This window comes from Ammodytes marinus (genome assembly GCF_949987685.1).
Source record: "Ammodytes marinus genome assembly, chromosome: 7".
Lineage (NCBI taxonomy): Eukaryota > Metazoa > Chordata > Actinopteri > Uranoscopiformes > Ammodytidae > Ammodytes > Ammodytes marinus.
The window spans coordinates 28,230,659-28,257,250 of record NC_137211.1 but is presented as its reverse complement, the minus strand read 5'-3'; the positions used below and the strand labels follow the sequence as shown (position 1 = coordinate 28,257,250).

Genomic DNA, 26,592 nt, shown 5'->3' with positions numbered 1-26,592 from the left:
GGAATTAAAGATATTACCGCCTCCCTCCAAGAGGGGGGTATACTGTTCTCTTTAAGAACCCAGTTAAAGGTGGACTGCAACACCGGAAGCAAAGAACCCTCCATGACTCTGTACCATTCGGAAGGAAACCCGTCCGGACCTGGAGCCTTATTTGGTTTAAGATGTGATATAGCTGAACGAATTTCTTTCTCTGTTATTTTAGCTACAAGATTCCTACTTTGTTCATCATTCAATTTAGGCAGATTAATCTTCTGAAAGAAATCTTCCATTTTCTCTCCGTCAATTTGAGGTTGGGAGTATAGTTTTTTATAGTATTTCTCAAAACAATCTTGTATTTCTTTTAATTTGTAATGTATGGAATTAGTAATAGGATTTTTTATTTTATGAATTGAATTCTCTGCTTGCTGTTTTTTCAGCCTATAAGCTAATAATTTACTGGCTTTGCCGCCCCCTTCATAATATTTCTGTTTCGTAAAAATTAACTTTTTTTGTATGTCTTTTGTATAAATCTCATTTATTTCATTCTTTTTCTTCCTAAGTAGCTCTCTAATTTTTTGATCATTTGTGTCTTTGTGATTTTGTTCTAATTGTTTTAATTCCGCTTCCAACTGAACTAACTCTTTTTGCCTCACTCTCTTCAGGTGAGCACTATATCCAATTATTTTCCCCCGAAGCACAGCTTTACATGCATCCCATAATATTGGAGGGGAAACTTCACCATTATCGTTCTGTTCCAAGTATTCAGCAACATCCTTCTTAATTTGTTCCTTCATCTGGTTAAGTACAAAAGTGTTTAACCTCGCATTTTGGGTATTTTGTTCATTTTCTCTTAATAAAATAACGCCATACAAAACTTTACTTGGAGGTATGCAATTGTGAGTGCATTATAGTTTTAAACTGGTTGATTTGTATTTTTCATTTTGACCGTATGTGTATGTTTAGTAAATCCACAAATATTTTAAAAAGTCCAAATCTTGTGATTTGTTTGTGGGGTAAGCTTTTACTATACATTTGTACTGATTGTGCTTTGATGTGATAACTGCAAATCATAAATATAATTGATATAGGGCATTTATTAGTCTTGCTTTAGCAGCATGCAGACCTACTTATTAATGCAGCACGTGATCTGAATTAACATGTTCTAAACTGCATAAAATGTTATGGTGTGACACTTTGTGATTGTGATTAATTAAAGTAATCACTGAAATGAGGTTATATGAAGCTTTGTACCCTGTTCTTCTGGACACGTCACATGAGGTAAGGTGTATAGCAGAACTGTCTGGGGATAAGCACACAGTTAAACCTGATCATCTAATTATCAGTTTGTGATACAAGTAGTGATAATTTCACATGGAAAATGTGAGATAGAGGAACAATTATTCCAATTCAGTTTTAATGTGTCCTCTATACTTTTCTATTGCCTTGTAGAGTAGGTTACTTATTCACTTCACTATTCACACGTTTAAATTAATTAAGCTTACTACATTTAGAAGACTAAGGGCCAGTTTCACAGACATGGATTAAGACTAGTCCTGGACTAAATGGAATTTTGAATGGAGATTGTCCATTGAAAGTACAATTTAGTCCAAAACTAGGCTTAATCCATGTCTGCGAAACCGGCCCTATGTATATGATTTATAAGCATATTTCTGGATTTAGATACATGCTGAATACTCTGCAGCAAGATATGTAGGCCTACTTTATTTACTTTGGTCCTCAATGCCTGCAACGTCCTCCTCACCCCCTGCGTGTGGTGTGTTTTAACTTTTAACCATAGATAGTTTTAACAGCCAGGAGCCTTGACAGCGGCTGCGGGACAATAAACTATTGTCGATAGTTAACCTGCTATCGGTGTATGAATGTGTGTGAATGGTAACGTGTAAATGGGAACAGGTCTCCCTTGCAAAAGAGTCTTCGGACTCAATGGGATATACCTGTATAAATAAAGGTTAAAAAAATATATAATGGAAATTCATTCTCTATTTAATAAAACTACTTTTATTAAAATGTAAAGGTTTTAAAGAGAAAAACAGCAGGTTTAAACAGTTACACCAGTGCCAATCACACAGCAGACGTTAACTGACGTCGACGTTGGCCCTTATATCTGCTAAAGTAAACTTGTTTATGACTTTCACTACTGGCATAAGGCTCCGCTGTAGTTCCCTCTTATTCAATTCCCTTATTATTACATTTCCTACATTTTCTGGTGAAAAGAGACGACCATGGACCAGCCATGGACATATGAGGGAGACGACGGAAACAGGCTTTCCCTCAGTCTGTTTAAATGCTGACGTCACAGGTCCCAACCGGCGTTTTCATTGGATGATACGACAATGTTGTCCCGCCCACCTTCTACGGATACAACTCTGTTCTACAGGTACGAAATACTTTTGCACCAAACATAGCAGCTGGACGTGGTGCAAATCTACCTGCAAAAAACCCACTGCTGAGACTTGCAGGAGCAGATTCGAGCAGAGAAAACCCTCAGTTTAGACTTGTAGGAACAGATTCGAGCAGTTGTATCGATGGATTTGTGCTCGCTCATTAAAATGCTGTGCTCGATATAATTTTATTTGTGAGGACATTTTTCACAGATGTGCAACTTCTGATGCGTTAGTTCACATTTGGGTTTACGAATGCACAAATTTTGGGCATGTTCTCACATTATGAAACACGGGTGTGCAAATGTGTTTTGCACCAACTGTGCTGCAATGATTGTAGCAAAAGTGTCAATCGCATGACTCTTTGAAGTTGCGATGCACAGGATAGGATCTGTGCACCCGTAACAACGATTTGTGAACTCGTAGCCCCTATTTTGTGTCCACAATGGTAGAAAAAATATTTACGACTTCAAATTTACTGTTACACATTTGTGACTTTGGAGTACACATGCAAAACAAATATTTACGACTTCAAATCTACTGTTACACATTTGTGACTTCAGTTTACGCATTCGAAATCTGCAGTTACATGTGCTAAAGACTTATGCACCACATATACCTTCATATAGAAGCCACATAACGTGGCATTGTCATAGGGCTACATATTATAAACATATGAAACAACAATAATTAGATTTTTTTCTTCTTTATTTATAGGCTAGATGTAGGCATTTTTATTATTTTTAACTCCATATTATATCAATGATAAATTCGCAGTTTTTACTTCGTTCTTCCTGCTTCTCTCCACCCCAGAATGTCTGTCCAATGAATGAATGACCTTAGATCACGTGTGGTTTTGCTTCGTAATGCTGGTTCACTTGCAAAAGGGGCAATATGAAAGTGGACCACACCAAACAAAAAAATCCAAATTCTATTTGGTCTGGACCAAAGCAAGTGAACTAACGGACTTTCCATGTGTGAATACACCCTTAGTTAACTAACACAACAGTTAATGCTTTTTTAATGAGTCTTATCTTTTCCTAAGCATTTATTAATAGTAAATGATGAGTAAATGTTCAGTATGCATTTGCTAAGCATAAACCAACAGTTAATTAATGTAACCTTATTGTAAAGTGTTTAAAAACGTTTAATTCTAAAAATTCCGAGCGCAGTCAGGTCCCTGTAGCTATCCCACGCGCTAAAGGGGCGGAGGCGCTATTGGTGACGTAACCCACTGACTCAGTAGGTTAGTAGCACAAAAAGTAACAGAGCATTATGTGACTTTGAAGTAATTAGCTATAAACAGCTACGCGAAAAGGTAATTTAGAGTAATTCACAATAGCTGTCATGAGAAGGCGAATATGATAAATTAAATAGCTGTTAAACCTATCCATAGTTAGCTTCAGTCTCAACCCCCAGCCTGTGTGAGTGTAGCTAGAAAAAAAGTCTAGTGGCTAATGCAGCTGCTGCTAACGCGAAGCTAGGCAAACACTGCTTGGCTAGCAGGAGCTGTTGACAGAGGTTAGCTCATTGCACTGTTTTCCAGGCACTAACATAATGGGTGAGAACTAGCGGTGCTGTCATCATTTACTGCATACAATTAACAACCTACGCTTTATCGTTAGTTTAGCTGCCAATCGCATTTCAGGGCAAGATAATGTTAGCTAACTTAGGCGGGCGGCGTTAGCTTTAGCAAAACAAGCGCCCTGCTTTGGGAGTCAGCTGACAGTCTGCTGTGAGCTGCCAACAGACCAGTGATGGATCAACTCAAAGTTAAGGATCGCATACTGGAAAACATCTCCCTGTCTGTCAAAAAGGTAAGCGTTGTCTGGTTGGCCAGCACACTTTCTATATCGTCCCATAATGTTTTAAGCATTTTCACATGCCTGATTGCCTGGAGCTATAACATTAGGTCATCTTTTGTTTGCCAAAGAGGGCAACTTTCAAGTCTTGGGGGGACAATACTAGCTCGCTGTCATGGAAAGGCCTGGCCTTTACCGATACAAGCAAATACCATGTGGACTCTTCACTACAAGCTCTAGCTTTTGTTTGATATGTTCTAGTTTCTCTCTTTGATCATGGTGAATAGTAGTTGCACCCAGCCAGCCCCTGTGTTTACAGCACAACCTGCCATCATACATAGCACCAGACAGACACAAGATGAGGATAGGCTAAATAGATATGTCTTTCTAAATTACATTTTAAATTAGGAAATAGTATAGATTTTGGCACAGCTATGCTGTTGCAAAATAACCAGACTGACAGCATTGCAACTTCTTCCTCCTCTCCCAACATGTTTGTATTGTAACGTATCTCCAAAACATTAGAGTTTTTTGCATGGGCTTTCTCTGTCTTTCTCAGTTAGTTCACCGATCCCTTAATGCAGTATGCTACTGTGCCTTACTTTCCTTGTCCACATTTGTCTTATAAGTTTTTTTGCCCCTGTGTATTTATGTCTTATAATGACCATCAAAGAGCTCATGAAATAGTGTGCCTCAAGCCACCAAGGAAGTGTGAAGTGTTTGCCTCAGACAAACATTGCCTTAGTCATGTGAAGATAGTCACAGGATACAAATTCACTTTCTTTGGGTCACAATCCTCAAAGCTACTCTCTCTCTCTCTCTCTGACCTACACTTTGGTGGGTCAGACCTCAGTGTGTCAATACGACAGTTAGGGTTAAGCTCAAGAGGGTGCATGCTACTGCTGCAGGATATACAGCAATGGAACACTTTGCATCACCTGCACCAACTGTAGAACATTTGTAGATGATCCCATTCCATTAATAAAAAAGCTACACTGAGGTATTCAGAGTGTTTTACTGCCTTTGCTCAAAACACCAGCAGCACATTGGGTTTACATTAATACACTTACTATAAAAGACTACATTCACATTAGATGAACAATTGAGGATTTTGTAGCCCCTTTTATTACATAGTCCCCCCCAATTTAAAAGGACCAAAACATACTTGGTTGCAAATCGTTCAAATCAAAATCTCATGACTGGCTTAAGCGACCAACCAGACCAGCCTTATCTGGCAAGCTTCACATTTGTTACTCTAGATTGGCGACTACATGAACCAATCAGAAGCAGCCTTCCTACTATAAGGAATGAAAACTAACAGACTTCAGCAGGCACATGGGGATCAGGACTGTCTGACCTGTGATGCAGCCAGCTTCACGTCTGAATGCTTCTTCCGTGGGTAACTTGCCCTCCGTCTGGTCTTCAGCAGTACCATTTTAAAACACAAAGAGTACTCAAGCACTGGAGCAAAGCAGCAACACACATGCTCAGAAGGATTTAGGGCAGAGGCTTTTCTCTACTTGGAGCTAAATTCCTGGCTTCCATTGACTATATGTTGCACTGTAGAGTCATTGTCCTTAACCTTGGATCATCAATGGTTACTCCATGTGAACACTCTTAATTCTCAGTGTCTGGTCCTACTGTAGCTAGCCTGGCACCGCCCGCCTACATACTTCCGCTCAATTTTCATTTCCCTTCAGTAGTCAGTCTGGGTGTGCGGTATATTAGTGGGTTTTCTCTGCCAGATTTTTGGCAGAACAGAATCAGCGAACAGAGGGAGTGGCTCAGAAGCCGGCGCATGACATACGTCACGACCGAACGTTATGCGATTGGTTGGCAGATCCAAAGTGGCACTGGGCAGATCCAATAGTTTTAAACTTCAACAGACACCCGCCTTCAAGTTCACTAACGTTTGTCAATTGAGCGATCCCAGACCTTCTATACAAATGAAATGAAGTACGGTGGTCTGGTAGCACCAGGCTATACTGTAGCTATTGTTCTATTAGTGTGCTGGAGATCTGACTGAGCCAGAACAGGAAGATTACCTGGTCATCAGGTTAGAAAGTCATTACAGCCAAACATTGTTCCATCGCTTGGTTAGTTCACATTGAAGCAAGTTCACACTTGACGGTTGGCAGTGCTTTCATAATTCTTGCACCTTACTACTTCCTCGTAGAGCAACTCAACTTGCATGATTGGTTGAACAGTTGATCAGAGCCCAGTTGATGTTATACTTTGCAGTCCAGTAAATTGCAACCAAACTTAAACCGTAGCTGGTGTCAGGTATATGCTAAATACAAAAAAATATATATATATTCATCCATACATACCTCTACGCCAGTCAGTCTTAATGAATCCCACTAAACTGTTTAATAAAAAAAAAATCTTAATAATATTATTCCAGAAAGGCTTTGTCTTTATGACACATTTTCAAATACAATAATTTCTTTCGAAAACGTTGCAACTTTATGACTGGATTTGGTGTTGAACTGTCCCTTTCTTCAGCAATACATACACGTCCTATAAATGCTTTTTTCCTTCTGTAGTTGCAGAGCTACTTTGCGGCCTGTGAAGATGAGACTCCAGCCATCCGGAACCACGACCGGGTCCTGCAACGCCTGTGTGAGCACCTGGACCACGCTCTGCTTTATGGGTAAGAGACGCTTCACTATACAACTCACTAAAGGAAAACTGATTTACCTGAAAGAGAGGGAAAGTGCACAGTGGAAGAGTAGCCAGGCAAGGCAAGACTATTTATTGCCACAATTTCAGAAACGATGCAATTCAAAGTGCTTCACAGGGGCATACGATACATCAAGATTACACATTCTAATTTGTATTTCGGAGATAATAAAAACAGGCACACTAATTGTTTAAAATGAAAAGAAATTGCATTTAAAAGACAATAAAAAGAAGCAAATAAAAAATAAAAATTGCAGGTTAAAAAATGGAAACGGAAAAGTATTCGGCTTTGATTTTTATAAGAGATGAGAGTCCCAGCCGTTAGTAACAGCTTTGAGACTCAAAATCTTCAATGAGTGATCTATGTGGATCCTTGGTAGTATATGACTGTCAGATGTCTGTGAAAGTGTAGTTAGAGCATCATGACTGTACTCTCTGCCTGCCCCTTGTGGCCCTATGCCTGATGTGTTGTTATTGACTGCAGGCTCCAGGACATCTCCTCAGGATACTGGGTCCTGGTCCTTCACTTCACCAGGAGAGAGGCCGTCCGCCAGATAGACCAGCTGCAGCACATAGCAACCAACCTCGGTCGAAGTGAGACAGCTCTCTCTCTCTCTCTCTCAATTCAAATTCAAAGCTCTCTCTCTCTCTCTCCCTCCAATTCTCAAACACACACAGACAGACAGACAGACAGACAGACAGACACTACTTGGGAGGGGATTAGGTATCATTTAATAGCATACCAAATAACTCCCATTCTTGTCTGTGTAGGCCGTGCATGGTTATACCTGGCCCTGAGTGAGAGCTCTTTAGAGAGCTATCTACGCCTCTTCCAGGAGAACCAAGCCTTACTGCAGAAGTATTATTTCAAGTAAGTCATCCTCTCACCCTGATCTTGATGACCTGAATTCACAAATTGATACATTTTGTTACATGTGGAAGTTGTACTGTGTTTCAGGAATGAATAAATGTCTCATGAATTGAACTCTTGATTTTCTTCTCCACTAAAGGAACGCGCTGGTGTGCAGTGACGACCACCTCACGCTCTTCCTCACGCTGGTGTCTGGCCTGGAGTTCATCCGTTTCAATCTGGAGCTGGTTAGCAAATATATTACTACAAGATCCAGTCTTTCCCCTACGTTTATGTTTGGTTCAACGGCAATCGTTTTTTTACACAAGTTTCTTTTTACAACTAAAAATGATTTTACAACTGTCTGTCTTTTGATATACAGCCCCGGAAAAAAATGAAGAGACCAGTCTAGATTTTTTCTTAAATCTTTATCTCTACCTTACTTATTGAAAATGCTCTAAATGAAAATAGTTTTATTGTGAATTTGGTAGAAATGTTGTCGGTAGTTTATATTATAAAGATATATATATCTATAAAGAGTAAAACAAGAGACATTGAATATTTGGAGTGCTCTCTTAATTTTTTTCCGGAGCTGTATATATTTTTATTTCACAAATACATGTCCATTCAAAATTACAGGGGAAACACTGATATCAATATAATTTTGAACCGCTCAAAGTCAGCTGCATGTCTGTAACGTTAACACTGTCTCCTGCCCTGTCAGGACGTGCCCTACCTGGACGTGGCCCCCTACATGCCAGACTACTACAAACCCCACAACCTGCTGGACTTTGAGGAGAGGCTGCCCAGCTCGGACAGCTTGTCCCTGCACTCCTTCACCTCCCTCACCTCCACTAACCTGGAGTGGGACGACAGTGCCATAGCCCCCTCCAGTGAAGGTAAGGCCCTGATATCAACCAAGCCCTTTCAAAAAACCACACACTACATTCACCTCAATGTTGATTAGATATACAGTATCTGACATGAGCCTTCTTAGTTTGACTCAACTTTTTATTCACAAGCTCCTTGATTCAAATACTCATGGTCCTGATTCAAAGCTGATGAGGATACAGTATTAGGGTTAAACATTGAACTGGGAGAAGTTGGAGCCTTTGGGTCTACATAAAGACCTGTTTCATATGATCCCCTTCTTTACTTTATCACTACTAATTGGCTCGTTTTAGAAGAGGAATACCAACTAGTTTGTTAATCATTTTGAGCTATTGTGTCTTTTTAATTCTGAATCTGTATTGGCCAGGAATCGCGGTCACTCCCCATCATATATCAAGTTTAATTTCTCTAAGTGCTGCTGTGTCTTGAAACGCCTCTAATCTGGACACTATGGACTAATCTTAATGTGACTCATTGTCATATGATTTATTGATGTTGTGTATGTGAGTTAATGAGACCATGCTGGAGTGCAAGTACACACTCATACGCGCTTTGGTGCAAATTCAGACAGTGATGTCAAGCTAACGGCATGTTCCAGAGGTTTGGATTGATCCTTGCACACACTCTTGTGACTCCCGGATGGCAAAGTGCATTCTATCATACAGATCAGTCTGTGTGCAGAGGGGCTGACAGTTACACAATGTTCTCATCAGGGCGATATGCTTTCCCCCACCGTTCTCCACAAAGTCACTGAGTCAGTTTCCCTCTTTTAGATCCCACTTCCTCCATCCATTCATTTTGCTCTGTACACCACAAGTCATGTTATTTTTCTGTTGTCTCATTCTCTCCTCTCTCTCTCTCTCTCTCTCTCTCTCTCTCTCTCTCTCTCTCTCTCTCTCTCTCTCTCTCTCTCTCCACCTCTTTCTCTAATGTTGAACATTATCCCTCCTTTTTTTCTTTAGATTATGATTTCGGTGACATCTTCCCCGTGCTGCAGTCATTGCCAAGTGCAGACTGGGAAGGTGGGATTTTGGTCAACCCCTGTCCTACCCTACCCTGCCATTCCATCCTCCCTTCCCCTCAACCCTCCTCCCTCCCTCCCCCTCCTATGTGGCATGGCCATCCCCACAAGTTTGTGCTCAATGCATGCTGGGTAGAAATGTTAATACATAAGCTACAGCAAAAAGACTGAAGACATGAAAACAAGAATGATCAAAGGGCCGTGGGTTAAAACTGGTTTTGAAACGTTTGTTGTTTGGCACATGATGACTTTAGCCAGTAATATAGATTAAGTTACGTTACTATGGTTACTGCATATGATGAACATTAAATAGGAAGCCAATAGCTAGATTAATTTATTATGGTTAAAAAGAAACCTCTAGAAAGACTATTATAGCAGAAGATAATGTTGACCCTCTCCTAAGCCTACACATCAAACACAAGGCTTGAACGGACTCAAAGCCATGCACAATTTTAGGATTTTGTGTTAATGATAATTTTTAGGAATTAAACAGTTAAACACACATGCAACATACAAGGTGTCATGCATTATACATTGTCTGGTATGTTTGAAAACAAAGCAATGCTGGTTGGTTGGTCTACTTGGGATTGTAGTATTTGGTGGGTATAATGTTGTCTGTCATGTTACTGCATGTGTTACTCATCCGGGGAATGGATCCTAACGCTTCTCTGCTTTATTATTGACCACAGCCCAGATAAATGCCTGGTGTAACTGGCTCTCACTCTGCCCAGTCTGCCTTTCATGTCATTGTGTTGCCTGTTTGTCTGGCGCGGTGTTTTTGTAACCTCTTTTTTTCTTCCTGTGTGATATGCACTGGCCTAGGTTCAGCTTTAACTGTAGCGTGGTGAGGTAATACTCAATAGCCACTGACGGTCAACGTTGCTCTAGTATTTCGACTACTACAGCATCTGTTGTCTGTTGTGTCATGGCTGGCTACCCATGTCATGGTCTAAATTTAAATCAGAAAAACATATCATGTCCAGTCCACTCATGATCAATCCCGATAAGTACACAAACGGATCAAATTCTGTTGTTAATCTGTTATTATTCAGATATGTGTTTAGTGTTACCCTTCTCTCAATGCCATAGTAATGCTTGACCTAGGCCTGTGCCCTGCTAAAGCTGCTGCCTGTGTTACCTACCTGATGTGTCTGCAAAGCATCACGTTGTGTGCCTCTCTTGACTCTGCCAAAGAACTACAAAGAGCAATGCAGCGCCTAACATTTGTTTTGTGTGCGATGTTGATGGAGAAATACACAAAGTTTTTATAAATATTGTCTCATTGGTCAACTTTTCCATTGAGGATGACTCAAAAAATCTTCAGGAATATTCATGAATAGAAACAATTATACTCTATTACAATCTATGGTAAAACGTTGTATTACTTCCAATGATAATCACATAGTGAGAGACCAAAAGCAATACCAAAAATTGTGTGTATTTCAAACATCCGTAGAACAAAATGTGCTTTTACTGTTTACTGCAACTTGGTTTTGCTTTTCCTGGTAGAGGGTGACCTGACCGACCAGGCCAGCTGCCCGCGATCCAGTGGCTCCGACCCCCAGACGGTCATCAGTGACACGGTGGTGCTTTCTGCCGGTCCTGTGGAGCTGAAGGCATCTCCTCCACACAGCCCCACCTCCAGACACAACCCCTTCAACCAGGACTCAGACACCAACACTTCAGCGGACGTCACGCCGGTTCATGTGGCCACCCGCAACTATCACTACACCATCACCAGTGGAGAGGACATCGAGAACGCCAACAATGAGCTGGAGGTCATCAGGTACACAAGCTTAATGTGTTGTCTGCATGAACGTTACATTACATGAAACAACTTATCAGTGCTTTCAATTTCAACAATTTCAAACTTGCATGTGGCAACGGTTTTGTGCATATTTTATAGTTTGTGTATCATCCTTCAGGTGATAGCCAAACCACTTTTCATGTTACTTCTTATTAGGCTTTTTCTACTTAAGTACAGGTCCCAACTCGTAAAAACTTTTTCATGAAGTGGTAAACACACCTATAGCCTGCGCTGCAGACTATGTGACACATACACACACCCTGGAGATTTTGAATGGGCTGGGGAGTGAATGTGTTGCCTATACATGCGGGTCTGTGAGGCAGAAAGCCACAGGAGAGAGCTAGGATCAAATACATTAAGGGACAATGTGCATGTCATGGTCGCGATGAAGTCATTTAATACACGTACATCCCTTGTGGAACATCTCCCCATACATTGCGTATATTCTATTCATCGCCTACCCCTACTGCATTGTTGATCAAATTCTATTGGATCAAGTTAAACCCAGCTAACCCCTCCCTCTGGTCCCCTCTCAGGATGGCCCGGCGGAGGAAACCCGCCAAGAAGCGTCGAGGGAAGGGCTCCACAGACTCCAGCAGCAGCATCCAGAACTCTGTGTCCTCGGAGCACGGGGAGACAGACGGCCTGCTCTCCTCTGAAGACATGGACTCTCTAAACTGCACTCTAACTCAGGGGGACTCTGACGGGGAGCGCAGGAGAAGCAGGGTGGGCTCTGAGGTGGTCGAGGAAGGGGACGAGGACGCAGCAGAGGGCCTGCTACGGCTGCCAGAGATGACGGACACCTCCATGGATACGGTGGGACAACCCCTCAGTGATGTCATGGACCGGCTCAACGGGGCTCTGGATAGGGAGCAGGCATGGGAGAACACACAGGAGGGGCAGGGGGAAAAGAATCAAGCCTCTGAGCCAGGCCTGGATCTCCCCACCCAGCAGCCCTTTCGAGAGGGTTCAGGGGGCGAGCCGCCTGACCCCGTCCCAGGAGAAAATGGTCTCTCCCCCACAAGCCCCACCTTCCTCCAGGCCTCCACGGACCTATGCTTCTTTACCGGCCACAGGTGAAAAGGATTGTTATATTATCCATTCTATAGATTAAAGATAAAAGATATTAATGAAAGTATAGATTAAAATCAATAAGGGTGATATTAAACGTTATTCTTCTCCTCACACCTTTTTTTTTTGGAACTTGAAAAGCAAATATTGGCAAGTTCATTTGTGCTTTTCATTGTTAGTAAATATTTCTTTAACATGCCTGTCCGCTTGTTTCGTCATTGTCTTTTAATGTTTTTATTTTTCTTGTACGAAATAAACACATTTTTCAATTGAATTGAATACAGTCCAGACTCTCCTGCCCCGAGTGGTGGCCACTATGACCCTGCAGAGCATAGCCGGCCACAGGCTCCTCCAGCTGGCCTTGAAGATGAAGGAGAGGCAGAGGAAGGAGAGGAACTCGCCCTGAGAGATGGGGAGGAACAGACGGAAGGAGGAGAGGAGAAGGACAAGCTATCCGGGAAGATCAGTCCCTCTGAGAGGTCTCACCCGGCAGAGTTTACGTAAGGGGGCTTCTACAATAATCAGGTGCTGTTAATGTTGTTCAGTATGTGTCTAATGGTGTCCATCTGTGTGTGTTTCAGGGTGGACAACAATCACCTGCTGCTTCTCATGATTCACGTGTTCAGAGAGAACGAAGAGCAGTTATTCAAGGTGATGACAAACACTCCTTTTTCTTTGTTTAGATAGTAGAGGTTGACGGAATGAAATCCTTTTGGAAAGTGATTCTCTTTCACACATCTTTTAGCCAGTTTAGCTTATTGATTGAGCCATACTTGTTGTGACAATGAAGAAGTGGTTTGGGGACTGTTGCCCAGTGGAAGTGTTGTAAGGGCCACTGGGCCAATTTCAAACTGCTTTTACACTGTAGTAATGTATGTGTCGGGTATTACCAGAGGTGTTTTAAGAAAGACTATTCATGCTTTGCAACAAACTTTTCTGGGATTTTATTTTTCACATGTGACAAATCTGACCAAACTGCACGGTTTGTGCAAATGTTGAAAACTAACAGCTGCCAAGGGACTGTATATGTCCAAATATATCTAGTCTATAAAGTCTGCCATCTGCTAGATTTGTAGTGACTCCGCTACGCTCCACTATCCAGCTGCCAAACCCGTCACTACTGTAAAGTGCACAACGGATGAATATGTAGGCTGCAGACACTTGACACAGTTGATGTGTTTCAGATGCTGAGGATGAGTACAGGCCATATGGAGGGAGACCTCCAACCGCTCTACCTGCTACTGACTGACTGTTACATATACCTACTGAGGAAGGGTAAGTGGCTGACAATTCACAATGCATTGGCTTTATATGGTAGTAAGCTATTGTAAGCCACATTACATTTTTTAACACTGAAGAAATGAGCATTGATGTTTCAAAAAACAGACTTAGTATGTTTATTGCTTGAAATTATATATACATATTTTTATTACTTTAGAATGAACATTTTGTATCTGCATACGAGCGGGACACACCGCCATGTTTCTACAGTAGCATCTTAACCTCATCACTAGATATTGTGGAAAGACTTGAGGCAGTGGTGGATGATGCCATGATTGCCATCTATCGTAAATAGCTTTTTGTCCTTGAATCCCACCGTAGCATCTGTAAATTCTCCGATAACGAAGGGTATCAAGTTCAACAGTGTGTTGCAATACAGATTTTTCACCACTAGATGCAGACAAAATACACCTTTTAATGCACACTGCACCTTGAATGTCCTTACAGTTAGGGTATCATGTTTCTACCATTCTAATTGTCCCATCAGATCTGTATAGTATTCCAGAAAGTAGAGAACACTTTGAAAAGTTAGTAGGTATTACATGTATTGCATTACCATGTCTTACTATTCCACAGGTGCAGCAGAGAAGCCCTACACAGTAGAAGAAGCTGTTTCCTATAATGATCTGGACTATATTTCAGTAAGTGTCCTTCATAATAAGGGTTTGTCAGTTTCTCTCATTTGTATGGGGCTTGTGCTACTGTTCCTATAAACCGTTTCACAGTGTCATCCTTTGGTCATCCTATGGAGCTTTTTAAAGTCTTATTTTGTTGTGCTGTGATCCACCGAGAGTTGATTGCATGATATTTGTGAACCATGTTGACTTGCTTAGTTTTGTGTGTGATACATAAGCTGTCATTCTGTTTGTCTTCAGGTGGGCCTAGATCAACAGATGGTGACGGTGGTTTGCACAAACAGAAGGAGAAAGTTCATGCTGGACACAGCGGACGCCTCTCTGACTGTGTGAGTGGACCTTGAATGCCTCATGTATCTAGATTCTTTGGATCACATACCAAGATTGCATAGCAAGTCTATTTTCAAAGCAAGTTATGGGAAAATCTTCTCTGTGTCATGCATGCCACCTCCTTTAGACATACAGGATATCTCACTAAATGGGTGATTGTTAGCCTTATCTTCTGAGCTAATCCAAACCATCCTTTTTTTACTTGTAGCTTGTTCCTGTCTGTTCTCAAGTCAGCCATGGTGAAGGGTTGTCGTGAGCCTCCTTACCCCTCTGTTCTCACCGACGCTACAATGGAAAGACTGGCTCTCACTAAGTTTGTCTCCCAGGAATCTAACTGTGAGGTAAATGTTCAACTCCAACACATACTGTAGAATCTCTAGAATCCACCGTTGACTGTAGTAGTGACGCCATTAAAAGAACAGAGATGTTTCGCAGAGTCTTTTAGCTTGTGTGCGTCAAACTGTTACACTAACAAATACATAAAAAGTTCCTTTCTAGATGGATTTAAAACTAACATAGTAAACAACTATATATAAAATTGTGTTTCTGCACATATGTAAATTGCATATTTATGCAGTGCAGTTTTTAGTGCATTGTATCACCATGCACAAATAATATAATGTGAAAAATGCCTCTAACGCAAGTCCCTAAGAACATTTTTTTATTGTATATGAATGGGAAAAAAATGCTTCCTTGGACACAATTCAGAAATCTAAACCACTTACTTGTGTTTTGGAAAAGGAAATTGCAATGTACACACTAACCTCTCAGTAATGTCTATTTTGTCATCCACCAGTAAGGTGAATGGATAGATTATTTGGCTGCCTTTCAAAATGGTGGTATCTGAATGCTTTCCTTTGTCTTCTCCCTCCAGGTCCCTCAAGTGTCTATCAAACTGTATTCACTGGTCCACTGGGAGGATCCAATGGACATGGTTCTGTCCCCCCAGGGTGGCCCATCAAGGTCTGGAGGACCAACCAGCACCAAGGAGGGTGACGTTCAGTACCGGGCTGGGACCACTTATCTGGGGAAAGAGCTGTGGAAAAGCTGCTACATGGTTCTCAGGTACGGGGCCAGTCGTAGCCTTTTATACATACATTTCCTGGGTTTTCATATTCAATTTCCTCTACACAACCATCAAACATTATTTACAAGGTGGGAAGGTCTCTTTACTTCACATATACACTGACAAGCTTTCATGTCACTTACTATTATCGTATGTGTCACATGTAAGACTGACGTCTCTCATTTTGTAATCTTGAAAAACTATATTGTGTTGAGTGAGAAGAACTATTGATCACATTTATAGTAATCCCCGATCCACTACTTACCACTCAGAATGAAAAATAAAAATCACCATCCTCTGTCACCAAACATAGTGACAGCCTGAGCTCTGTCCAAGCAGCCTAACTGACAACACAGCCTGAGTGCACAATCTCTAATATAAAACATAGGGCAACAGTAAAACCTTACTGTGTTGATTATGATATTAAGAATACATGAATGTGATAGTAATAGTTGTGCTTTCTTCTTGCAGCAATGGGATTCTTTACCTGTACTCTGAAAGGACAGACGGAGTTCCACTGCTGTCAGTTACTATGGGGTACGAGTCAACTGGATCAAAGATGGACCTTGCTACACAGCACACATTTTGACTTGTCATCAGAGAAACCAAACCTTATTTTGAACCAATCACAGCAGTTCTTTGATAGAATATTCTATAAAAAACAAAGACTGTTGCCATGGAGAGCGTTTGATACGGCCACGCCCACACAGTCCTGTCAAACAGTCTACTCTAGACAGTTAAAAAAAAAAATTAACTTAATTTTTATAATATTTATGAACATTTATTTTTAATCAGATTTGTGTAAAAGCTTATTGAGACACCCACCTTTTGACTAGGTTTCCAGAGGCTTTAAGTGAACAAACACCTATAAGCAGTAAACTATGAAAAAGATTATGCTAGCCTCTGTTTCCTTTGTCCACAGAGGAGAGCACTGTGGAGGCTGCCGGCGCTCCAACAGCACAGAGCGGCTCCATGCCTTCCAGGTCATCCTGACAGAGCGCCCTCCACTGGAGCTCAGTGCAACCACAGAGCAGGACATGGCTGAGTGGATGACACTGCTCTGCCAGTCTGTCTCCAAAGGGGTAAGGAGTGTGTGTACTGAGGCAGTGCTCCATGTGTCAGGCAAAGCTTTGTTTGACATCATGATTGGATGTAACTCAGTGTTTCAATAGATGCATTGTGTCACACAGTCTGTCTGTTCATAAGCCCACACAAGCTTTCTATAGAGCTGTTAAGCGGAAGTGGCTTACTTCCGGGACATGGGACCTCTCGGCTCGAAAAATTACAACGGTAGTCAATGGAAAGAAATGTATTATTTTCTGGTCCCAGTCATGAAATGCCTTCGATTACACATATGTTTTGTATGGATTTAGATGGTATTTTTTCGTGCAAAGAATGGAACAATTTAGCGAGTAGAAGCTGGATACGGTCAGGTTTTGTGCAGAGCGCTTTTGTGGACTACAGCTCTTCGCTGCTCTTGACACTTATGATATACGTCACCACCACTCGCACCCGCTTAGCTCAGAAACATGGCTGTGTCTTTAATGCACTTTACCGCCTTCTTTCAATGACAAGACAAAAGTCTTCAGCGTGGCGAAAACCACTACACAAGTGGACATGTGGAGAGTTTCAATTTCTCGAGTGGGGAGATTGTTGGCGTTGTCCACGCCAGCCATTAGCATTAGCATTAGCACTGTCAGTCGAGAAGTGGAGGGAATGTGTTGAGGTGACGTCACAGAGGCGACAAAACTTGTAGTTGTTCTCGTAACATTTTTTCAAAAGCCGTTAGACGAATAATCATACAACATACCGTCAAACTCTTCACATGAAAAATTATCATTTAGACCCATACAAAACATATATGTAATCCAAGGCATTTAATGACCAGAAAATAGTAGATTACTTTCCATAGACTCCCATTCATTGTTTTTCAGCCGAGAGGTCCCATGCCCCGTAATTCCGCCACTTCCGCTTAACAGCTCTATAGTCAATACAAATGTATATAAATATACATGAATATAAATATAAATTCCTTGTATATGTGTGTTCAAATTCATGCAGTATAAATTAAAAAAAGTATTGATGTACTTTGACCTCAAACAATAATAATTAAAACATGCTGAGTTAAAGCTAGAGTGCATAACTTCTGTGCCCCCCCCCCATAAGGAATTCAGAGAAATTACAACAACACTGTCAGGGATTCTACATGAAGTAAGCCTTCGGAGATCGCACATTGATTTTATACCTTCTGCTGTACATCCAGGTTTTTTTCTTAGCAGTAGAATCAACAACTGAAACATTTCTTGGGCCCTTTTGTGGGATTTTTTAAGCGGCCCCAAGCCTGTGTTAGGGCTGACACCACTTTGTAAATGCTGCCATACTGAGAAATACAGAGAGAGTTTTGTGGAGCTGATAGGCTTTATTACGTTTCTGTCTATTCATTTGGCCATGGCTTGAATGTACAGTAACTGACATTTGTTTATAGGGAAAAGTTACACAATATAGCTTTAAAACAAACGGAGCATTGCTGCTTGTACAACACAATGCACTCATTGTCGTATCCCACGCATTGTTGCGTTTCATTTGAATCTTAAGTGGGAGAATTCTTTCATCAGTCATGTGGGTTTGGCTTACTTCCACAGCTTCCAATAACAAAATGACGATGAACCAACTTCCCCATCTCTTTAGGCCTGCAGTAGGGGTGTGCACGTGTACACGTGTAAACGTGTAACCGTTTAGTAAATCATAACCGTTTAGGAAAAATCGATAAACGAAAACCGTTAAAAAAAAAAATCTTCAAATTTAAAATTTTCTTTTTTTCAAGGTTTTTAAATATGTTCTGGAGACACACATTTTTTGATTTTACATCACTAGTAGGCCTAAACTAATTGGGGATGATAAAAGCTAGTCTGCCGAATCGGTCTGTCCCTCGGTGAGTGTGTGTATCGGCGCACACACACACACACACACACACACGGGGAGTCGCCGTGCCGGTGCTCGACTCACTCGACTCGGTGCCATGGACCTATTATAAGAGGTGTGTAAATGAGTGTAGTTCATTTCAACTGTGTGTTTACAGGCGAACGAACGCGCGCGCGCGTGTGTGTGTGTGTGTGTGTGCGTGCGTGCACACACACACACGCGCGCGCGAAGACAATGACGTCACGGTTAACCGTGTACACGAAAAAAATTCCGTCGTGTACACGGTTAGACATTTTTGTAAACGTTCACACCCCTAGCCTGCAGTGTGCTGGCTGGAGTGGCTCTTCAAAATGTCAATCTGGATGAATGTAAGCCCTGTTTACATGAGCTTACATTCATGATGGGAACTGTGCCCCCCCCCCCCCCCCCCCCCCTACCTGCAGGTCATCCCTCAGGGTCTAGCCCCCGCCCCGTGTATCCCCTGTTGTCTGGTGGTGACAGACAGGAAGCTGCTGACCTGCCATCAGGACTGTCAGACCAGCTTCTTCCGCTCGCTAGGCAGCGCCGATATCTCTGACATCACGGCTGTCACCAAGGAGGCCCACAAGGAGTACTGTGTCATTGTGAGTGTGCTTTATTTGCTCTGGGAAATACTTCAATATCTGCTTTTTATATGGACTTAAATGACCTATGTGTAACACCCATGCCCATTAACCTTTAAAATTGGTTTTGCAAATGTAAGTATTTCCAGTCTACTGTGACCGGGCCCTCATTAGCTCACGAGACACACTTACACAATGCACTGTTTCTGTGCGTACCAAATACAGTAGGTTATACTAATTTAACTTGTGTATAAGTAGCATTCAGTTCAAGGAGTTAGGTCTCTCCATAAAGTAGAAAAGTCTGTTGATGAGTTCAACACTTGCTAAATGTAAATGTTGTCATGAAATGCCTTTCACCACAATATATTTCTGTTTTTGATGTGAAACATATTTTGGTAAAAATGGGTGTTGATGCAAAATCTCAAATAAGATCAGAAGAACATGTGACGTTACTGAGTCATCAATTAGTTACATCTTCTGAAATATGGTTCCCCCATTCCACAACCAAGATGAGGGTAGCGTCTTTAGTTTTGCTTATACGAAACTGTGTTTGACTTGTGCGTGCACCATATTTACCAGTATATCATTCTGGTATTATTTTCTTGAGTCTTATCTTTTTAATTGAAGCATTCATTCTGTGCTTGTCCCCACTCTCTCCCTCCATAGGAGTTTGCAGCAGACCGGAGCCAGTTCCTCCCTCCGTGGGTCCTGTACTTCAGTGGCTGTGAAGAGAGGGATCGACTGCTGGAGGTGCTGGACAACACATGGAAGGACATTTTCCAGGTGGGAAGAAGTCATCACTGGTTGTAAGGTTCAGTAAGCGAAATGGTCAGTTTAGCTTACTTCCGGCAGTTAGCAGTCCCCTCCCTCGTCCCCACATCACCACATTAATGCACTGCGGTCTTCAAGCAGCAAGTTATCTAGCATCATCTCAGATCCATAAGTGTGATAAAACATGATAAAAACCATCAAAACAGACATTGGGAAGGATTTTTACCTCCTCCACCATTGTAGGCGCATAAACATTCACCCATCTGTCGCTCTCTGTGCGTGCACCGGCAGTGAGACGGGTGCCGGTTTGTAGCGTTTTCTCTTCTGATTGGTTATCGGTAGTGGGATCCCCGAAAAGTTTATTTGACGATTACATGCAGAGCGGTTGACTGAGAGATCGGCTTTATGAAACGCGCACACTATATAAGTGACCACTGTATGAATAAAGAGCAATTTAACAATTATATTAACATAAATAAATCGCTTACCTTTTAAGGGGAAAGAATAAGTAATATTGCAAAATATCCTGTCCCAAAATATAAGCATTTAATTATTATAGCATATTACATCCAGCAATGTCTTCCACTCATGAATGTCCCTCCCTGTACAGGTGGACCTTCCCCACAGAGAAATGTTGGACCCGTCGGTACAGAAGCGCTGTAGTGAGGCCCTGGCTCTGATGAGTAGTGCCTGGCAGAGGGCAGACAGCCTGGCAAGAGGCAGAGCCCAACGCGAACCCTGGTGCTGACGGACACACACACACACACACACACACACCCACACCCATACACACACACTTACCCGTGGGTAGCCACTGAGACAGACTGATGGATTGCACATGTCTGGTATAGTCCCAATATAGATGGATTTAACTCTGGCATTCAATTTGTGTCTCTGCAAACAGAGTTCTAAGCTGAGAGACTGAGCTTAACCATTATCCATGTGGATATGGGTTGTTGTACCACAGCGTACGCTTGTGACACACCTCTGATTCACAGATGAAAACGTTCCCGTCAGAGAAGCTTCAATACATTTGGCACGTTCAATTGCAATGATGCAACAGTAAGACATTTTCACACTGGACAGAAATGATATGAACGAAACCTGCTCATGCATTGCTATATTATTCCTTTAGTCCTTTTAGAAAGAGCAGCAATGCAGATCAAATATGTTGAAACAAAGGAAGGTTTGGTCTCACACGATGCATTATTTTGTATTGGTCTGTAGGAGAAACCAATCACCAATACTTTGTTCATTCAAATATATCCTGCTGAATGTAGTAGTTTAGAATCCTTTTATCTCCACAAAGCTAACATGGACGAGTTCTCTTTAGTGGATAATCCACTTTAGAATGAACACTGATGTAGAGATTTCTCTTTGAAGCCTTGACTTTGAGAGGTAGAGCCCACTGAGAATGATAAAAACACTTATTTAGTTCATAGAGGAAGCGGAGTTGGGAGGAACCGAGGCATCTATTTACAGCAGCTTCCCTGCACAATGAGTTATTATTATTCTATGATATATTCACCAAAAAAAGCCATATGCTATATGAAGGGGGTAGTTGCTGTCTGTTTGCGACATGGAAAAGTTCACACTCCTTGCCTTGCACACTCAAAAAAAAATCCGTAACGCTCAGCTAGCAAATCACACACAACCGTGTGAAGCTAAAAGCCACTACATGCTAACTAACAGTTACAATGTGTTCTCCTGAACCCTGTGGTAGAAGTGTAGATATACAGTGTCAAAGCATCATGAGTTATGTATGCCCTGATATTCAGTTAGTCTATGGACGCATCCATCTACACTGACAGTCCAATTTCACACTTGTCATGTCATGCCCTGTCATCTAATCTGAGGTCTTGCTCTACAGATTTAAACATTGTTGCTCAGATGATGAAAGAAAAAAACCTATCAGGAAACAAACAGACTTGCCTTTTTCTCCACTCCGTAGAGAAGAGTGGAGGCTTCCATGCAGACTTGCACATTATTAGTACTTTTTTTTTTTTTTTTAAATGGTACCTGTTGAGGTTTTGTGCTCATATCGTAATGTTTGCTGTTTATTTCCATTTTAGACCAAGTGGGAACAATTGTTACTAAATTATTCAATAGAGTGGTGACTTTAATGGTATAAACTTGTGTGTGTGCATTAGTGAACCGGTACTTTCTCTATAGCTTGGGAGCTGGTGTCCAGTCAGAATTACAGTCTGTCTGTCTGAATATTTTTCATCCTTTTTCTGCACTGGTCACCATGCAGTGGTGTAGGACCATGTTTAAGGGTGTTAGAACCCTTTAACTTCTAGCCAGTGTTGCGTCAGTGCTTAGCAGATACATGCTTGCTGATGCATGTTATATCCTTATAATAGGTCCATGGTTATATCATTCAATAGTAAAGCTTTATTCTAAATAATAGAATAGAAGATCCAAAACAAAGCAATTCTTTAAGTTCCCTGCACATGGTATTCACTAGATGGTAGTGCATGTTACAATCTGTCCATAGCATTAACACTGAGGCTGAAATCAAAGGTGAGGATTGTTTTGCAATGACAATGTTGACTTTTTGACAACCTCAACTGAACTGCAGGAAATAGCCTATTCCTTTTTGAAAGAAGCACTATTATTTTCCCGCTTGTAGTTGCCTTACACTGTACTATGTGGCCGACTGCATTGGAATATTTTAATAATCAACTCTAGTTTATGGTATAGTTCTGGTTTTCTTTTAATACACATAACACAAATGTGTGTTCTATGTAGGGCTGGGTATCAAACCTCAGTAATACAGACATAGAGTTGTATTGAAAATATACAGTTTTGATATTTTTTACTAAGTCTGATAAGTAGCCAGTATCAAAAACTTCAAAGGATACCCAGCCCTGTACATATGTCAATTATGTATGTGTCACGGTGTTACTTCCATGTCAGCATTAATCCGTGCTTTAAGCCTTTATAAGTGCCACTACGTCTCACTCGATTCTAATCTCAGGTGAAAAAGGTACATAGCATCCAAAACCTTAACACTCACCATTTTTTTTTTCTTTTTCTTCTTGAATTAGTGTCCTGTCCAATTATTCAATACTCTCTTTGTCCCCCTTTTTTTCTATGTTGGTTCCTCCACTGCCCCATGCAGCATTATGTTATAAATTATATTGCGCACAAATAGAAGTTTGTAAAGTAATATTAAATGTTGGAAAAGTCCTTTTTGGTTAATTCAGTGGTTTCCAACATAGGATTGGTTGGTTGTGTTGTTGGTCCGGTGGATTCCTTAAGGACTCTGTGGTGAGGGAGAGTACAGTTGTGATAGCTGGACTTACTTGAAATGTATTGTTGGATTATTATCAGTAAAAACAAAATGTAGAGTTGTGGCCTATGAAGTGTGTGTATATAAAGACTAAGTAAGCCTGTTTTGAATGTGGGACATTGCTGGCCAATGATGGATGACATCTTCTAAGTGATTCATTGTGGAAGAAAAGCGCTTTTTTTGATTTTTGTTCATAAATGTATACTGCATGTAATATATTTGTATTATGTTTAGCTGTTTTATTGAATTTGTAAATATAGCATTAATCAATTATAACATACTGTACACTCACACATAAAGATGTGCATGTCCAGGAGGTTTTATACTGTTCATAATGGTAATGAATGTACAAATCAACCTTTGTGATTGGGACGACGTAACGGAATAAACTGAAATGAAACCTTGGATCCTGTGGTGATACATGTTGCTTTATGTTCCAGTGTCACTGCTTTTAACATCTACATCTTCTGTTATGGGTCAAATCAGTCATGTTCGAGCAGAAGATTGAAGGGTAAGAGAGCAGCTGTGCGTAAGGTCAAATAGTGATGTCACACTGTTGAACAAAATGGGGTTGTCTCTCCTTTACATACTGTACTTTTGTTTTTGCTAACCTCCATAGCGTGGACCATGTCAAAACATGCAAACTAACAACTCACTGAGTTTAATATGTCTGTTCAGCAATGGTCCACTGGAATTATCACTCTAAAATTGGATGTATTAACTGTCCATGCTGTTAACCCTTACTGCTGAAGGACAGTTAAGATATGATAATTGTTCTTTTGTGTTTTCCCACCTAAAAAAAAGTTAATCGTTAGCCTCATAGCATAGCATCTACTCTATTCTACATCTACTTTACCCTACTCTATAACCCTTAAAATATGACTTAGGCAATTATCAAATCAGTTTTATTTGTATAGCCCAAAATCACAAATACATTTGTCTCAGTGGGCTTTACATTTCATACAATATGACACCCTGCCCTTACACCCTTAGCTCGGCTGAGAAAAAACTCCCAGTAAAAACCCTTTACCGGGATAAAAAAAAAAATGCTATTAGGCTAACGAAAAGTAAATGTAGAGTAGATGTAGAGTAAAAGTAGAGTAGAGTAAATATGATTTAGGCAATTATGCTATGAGGCTAACGATATGACACATTGTCATATGATCAGATAAGTATGCCTAATCAATGGTGGTTTTTACTCTGATCCTTCAAACTAGATGTTCAACATGTTCTATTCAATGTTGCACCAGTCACCACCAGAGGCTGTATATATGCTGTTCTTTTGCAAACCTGGTAATAACTAGAATGTGCACAACCCTAGTAACTTCTAAACTTAACTTTTTGCAGGGACTTGTGTTTGGCATATTATTATTTTATGTGAGTTGTAGATTTGTTTGCTTATAATTTGGAAAAGGTTCCTAAGTTCAAGTGAAGTTAAATAAGTTGTGGCATACAATACTATGTTCCAGGCACCATGTTGCCAAGCTCATGCCTTTTCCTGTTTAAAACATGACAATAACACCAGTGCAGGTCAAAAAAAGAAATGGCTTTGCTTTTTTGTCAGACTTCCTTGGGGCTGATAGCATATTAATGCAATATTAACAATCACATATGTGTATTTACAATGTATACCTTTGCCCATGTAGCATAATAACAATGATCACAGTGTGTGTTTTTTTCTGAACCACCTTGCTGTGTTACTTCTATTCCCATTTGCAGCTACCCAGCACAACCTCGCCTGTCTTCCCGGTTCCCACTAGTGCCTTGCTCAAGGGCTGGTTGAGTAGAGATTTTTGAGACTTTCCTTTAAACTCACTGATTCCCATTTGGGTTTGCTTCCTTGTTTTAAGCACAATCAAACATGTCTCATCTCTTCTAGTGCCTATGATCACTGCCTCTAACCAACCAATCAGATCTGACCAAAAAGCCAATCTAGCCTACTTGAAGATAGCTGAGTTGAGATCCCTTTATGGCCATAACATAGTTCATAGTAAAAAGAAAATGGACCAGCATTGATCGGTTCATTGTCACAGCCTCTGGTATGATTAATGATCTTGTTCTAGTTGCTACGGTAACAGGTTGCCACTGGTCCTGCTCCCGATATTACATCTTTATTATTTTGGCAGAATTATAATGTCACCTTGGGTGTACTTGTGCTGTTACCATGGTTTCAACAAGGCTCAACTCCTCTCCCTATTGTTTTGTTTTTTTTGCAAACAACAAATAGAGAAGCAGAGCAAAGAGGATTATGGGAAAGGCTGTCTGCATTGTTTGACAGCTGCAATAACACCCTGTTACAAGAAGGGAAGAAAAGACACATTGATCCCCTGAACACTTTACAAGAAGGTACCCACAATAGTAACTAGAACTAGATGTACATTACCTACTAGGCCTACATATTTTATTTTATGTAGTAGTTACTAGCCTACAAGAAAAAAAACTGTTTGGTAGGTAATGCATAATGTTGTAGTAGTTACTACAATTGTGGGTACCTTATTGTAAAGTGTTACCACTGGTTTTCAGCATGAGGACAAAAGGCATAAGGCAAGACACACACTGTCTGATTACAGTTTTATTTATATTAAAATGTAGTTTTTATATTAGCCTAATAATAATACAACGGTATAATCAAACTACATACAATTACATATCATTATGTAGGCTACATAATATATATTTTAATTTTTTTTTTATATTTGTGGATTCATTATTTCAACTTTTCAAAAGTCTACGCTGAATGAACGGTGAAACTATATTGTGAATGTATTGACCTGTGGAATGTGTCACTCGTGCAGTTAGACATGACAAATCAACTCCCATAGTTGGTTGTATTTAGTGATGCTGTGTAGGCTACATGGAGCTGGTGTCTCAGCCCTGTGCTCTACCCCCTTTACTCTGCTCTGTAGTTTGGACTTCCCTGTGTATTCTGAATGTCTCTCTGTAAGCCATTACACTTCCTTCTACCTCTCTCTGTCTCCCTTTTCCTCCTCTTTATTTCTTCCCTTATACTTTTGTTAGATGCAGCTCTGTTACTGCAGCAATTTAAACAGTGTAACGCAGGATACTTTTAGTGTTAAACTTTAAATGTGCTACCAGGAACTTTGGAATATTTTTGAAAAAGTCAGATTTTTCCTCTGTTGATCATGAATGACATGTAACAGCAAAGGAGACCATCAGTACCAAGA

General features: G+C 40.8%; 1 protein-coding gene across 1 annotated transcript; it reads left to right on the top strand.

Moving 5' to 3' along the window:
- The first annotated feature begins 3,642 nt into the window (after nt 1-3,642).
- Nucleotides 3,643-23,796, top strand: plekhm2 (pleckstrin homology domain containing, family M (with RUN domain) member 2). The gene is made up of 21 exons (XM_080030416.1): nt 3,643-4,198; nt 6,730-6,836; nt 7,350-7,459; nt 7,637-7,736; nt 7,876-7,963; nt 8,440-8,614; nt 9,569-9,628; nt 11,137-11,413; nt 11,971-12,510; nt 12,790-13,005; nt 13,087-13,156; nt 13,690-13,780; nt 14,363-14,427; nt 14,662-14,750; nt 14,960-15,092; nt 15,626-15,816; nt 16,289-16,354; nt 16,740-16,899; nt 19,183-19,362; nt 20,008-20,124; nt 20,723-23,796. Exons 1-21 carry the CDS (start codon nt 4,139-4,141, stop codon nt 20,858-20,860), a joined length of 3,033 nt encoding a protein of 1,010 aa, XP_079886542.1. The 5' UTR covers nt 3,643-4,138; the 3' UTR covers nt 20,861-23,796.
- The last annotated feature ends 2,796 nt before the right edge of the window (nt 23,797-26,592 follow it).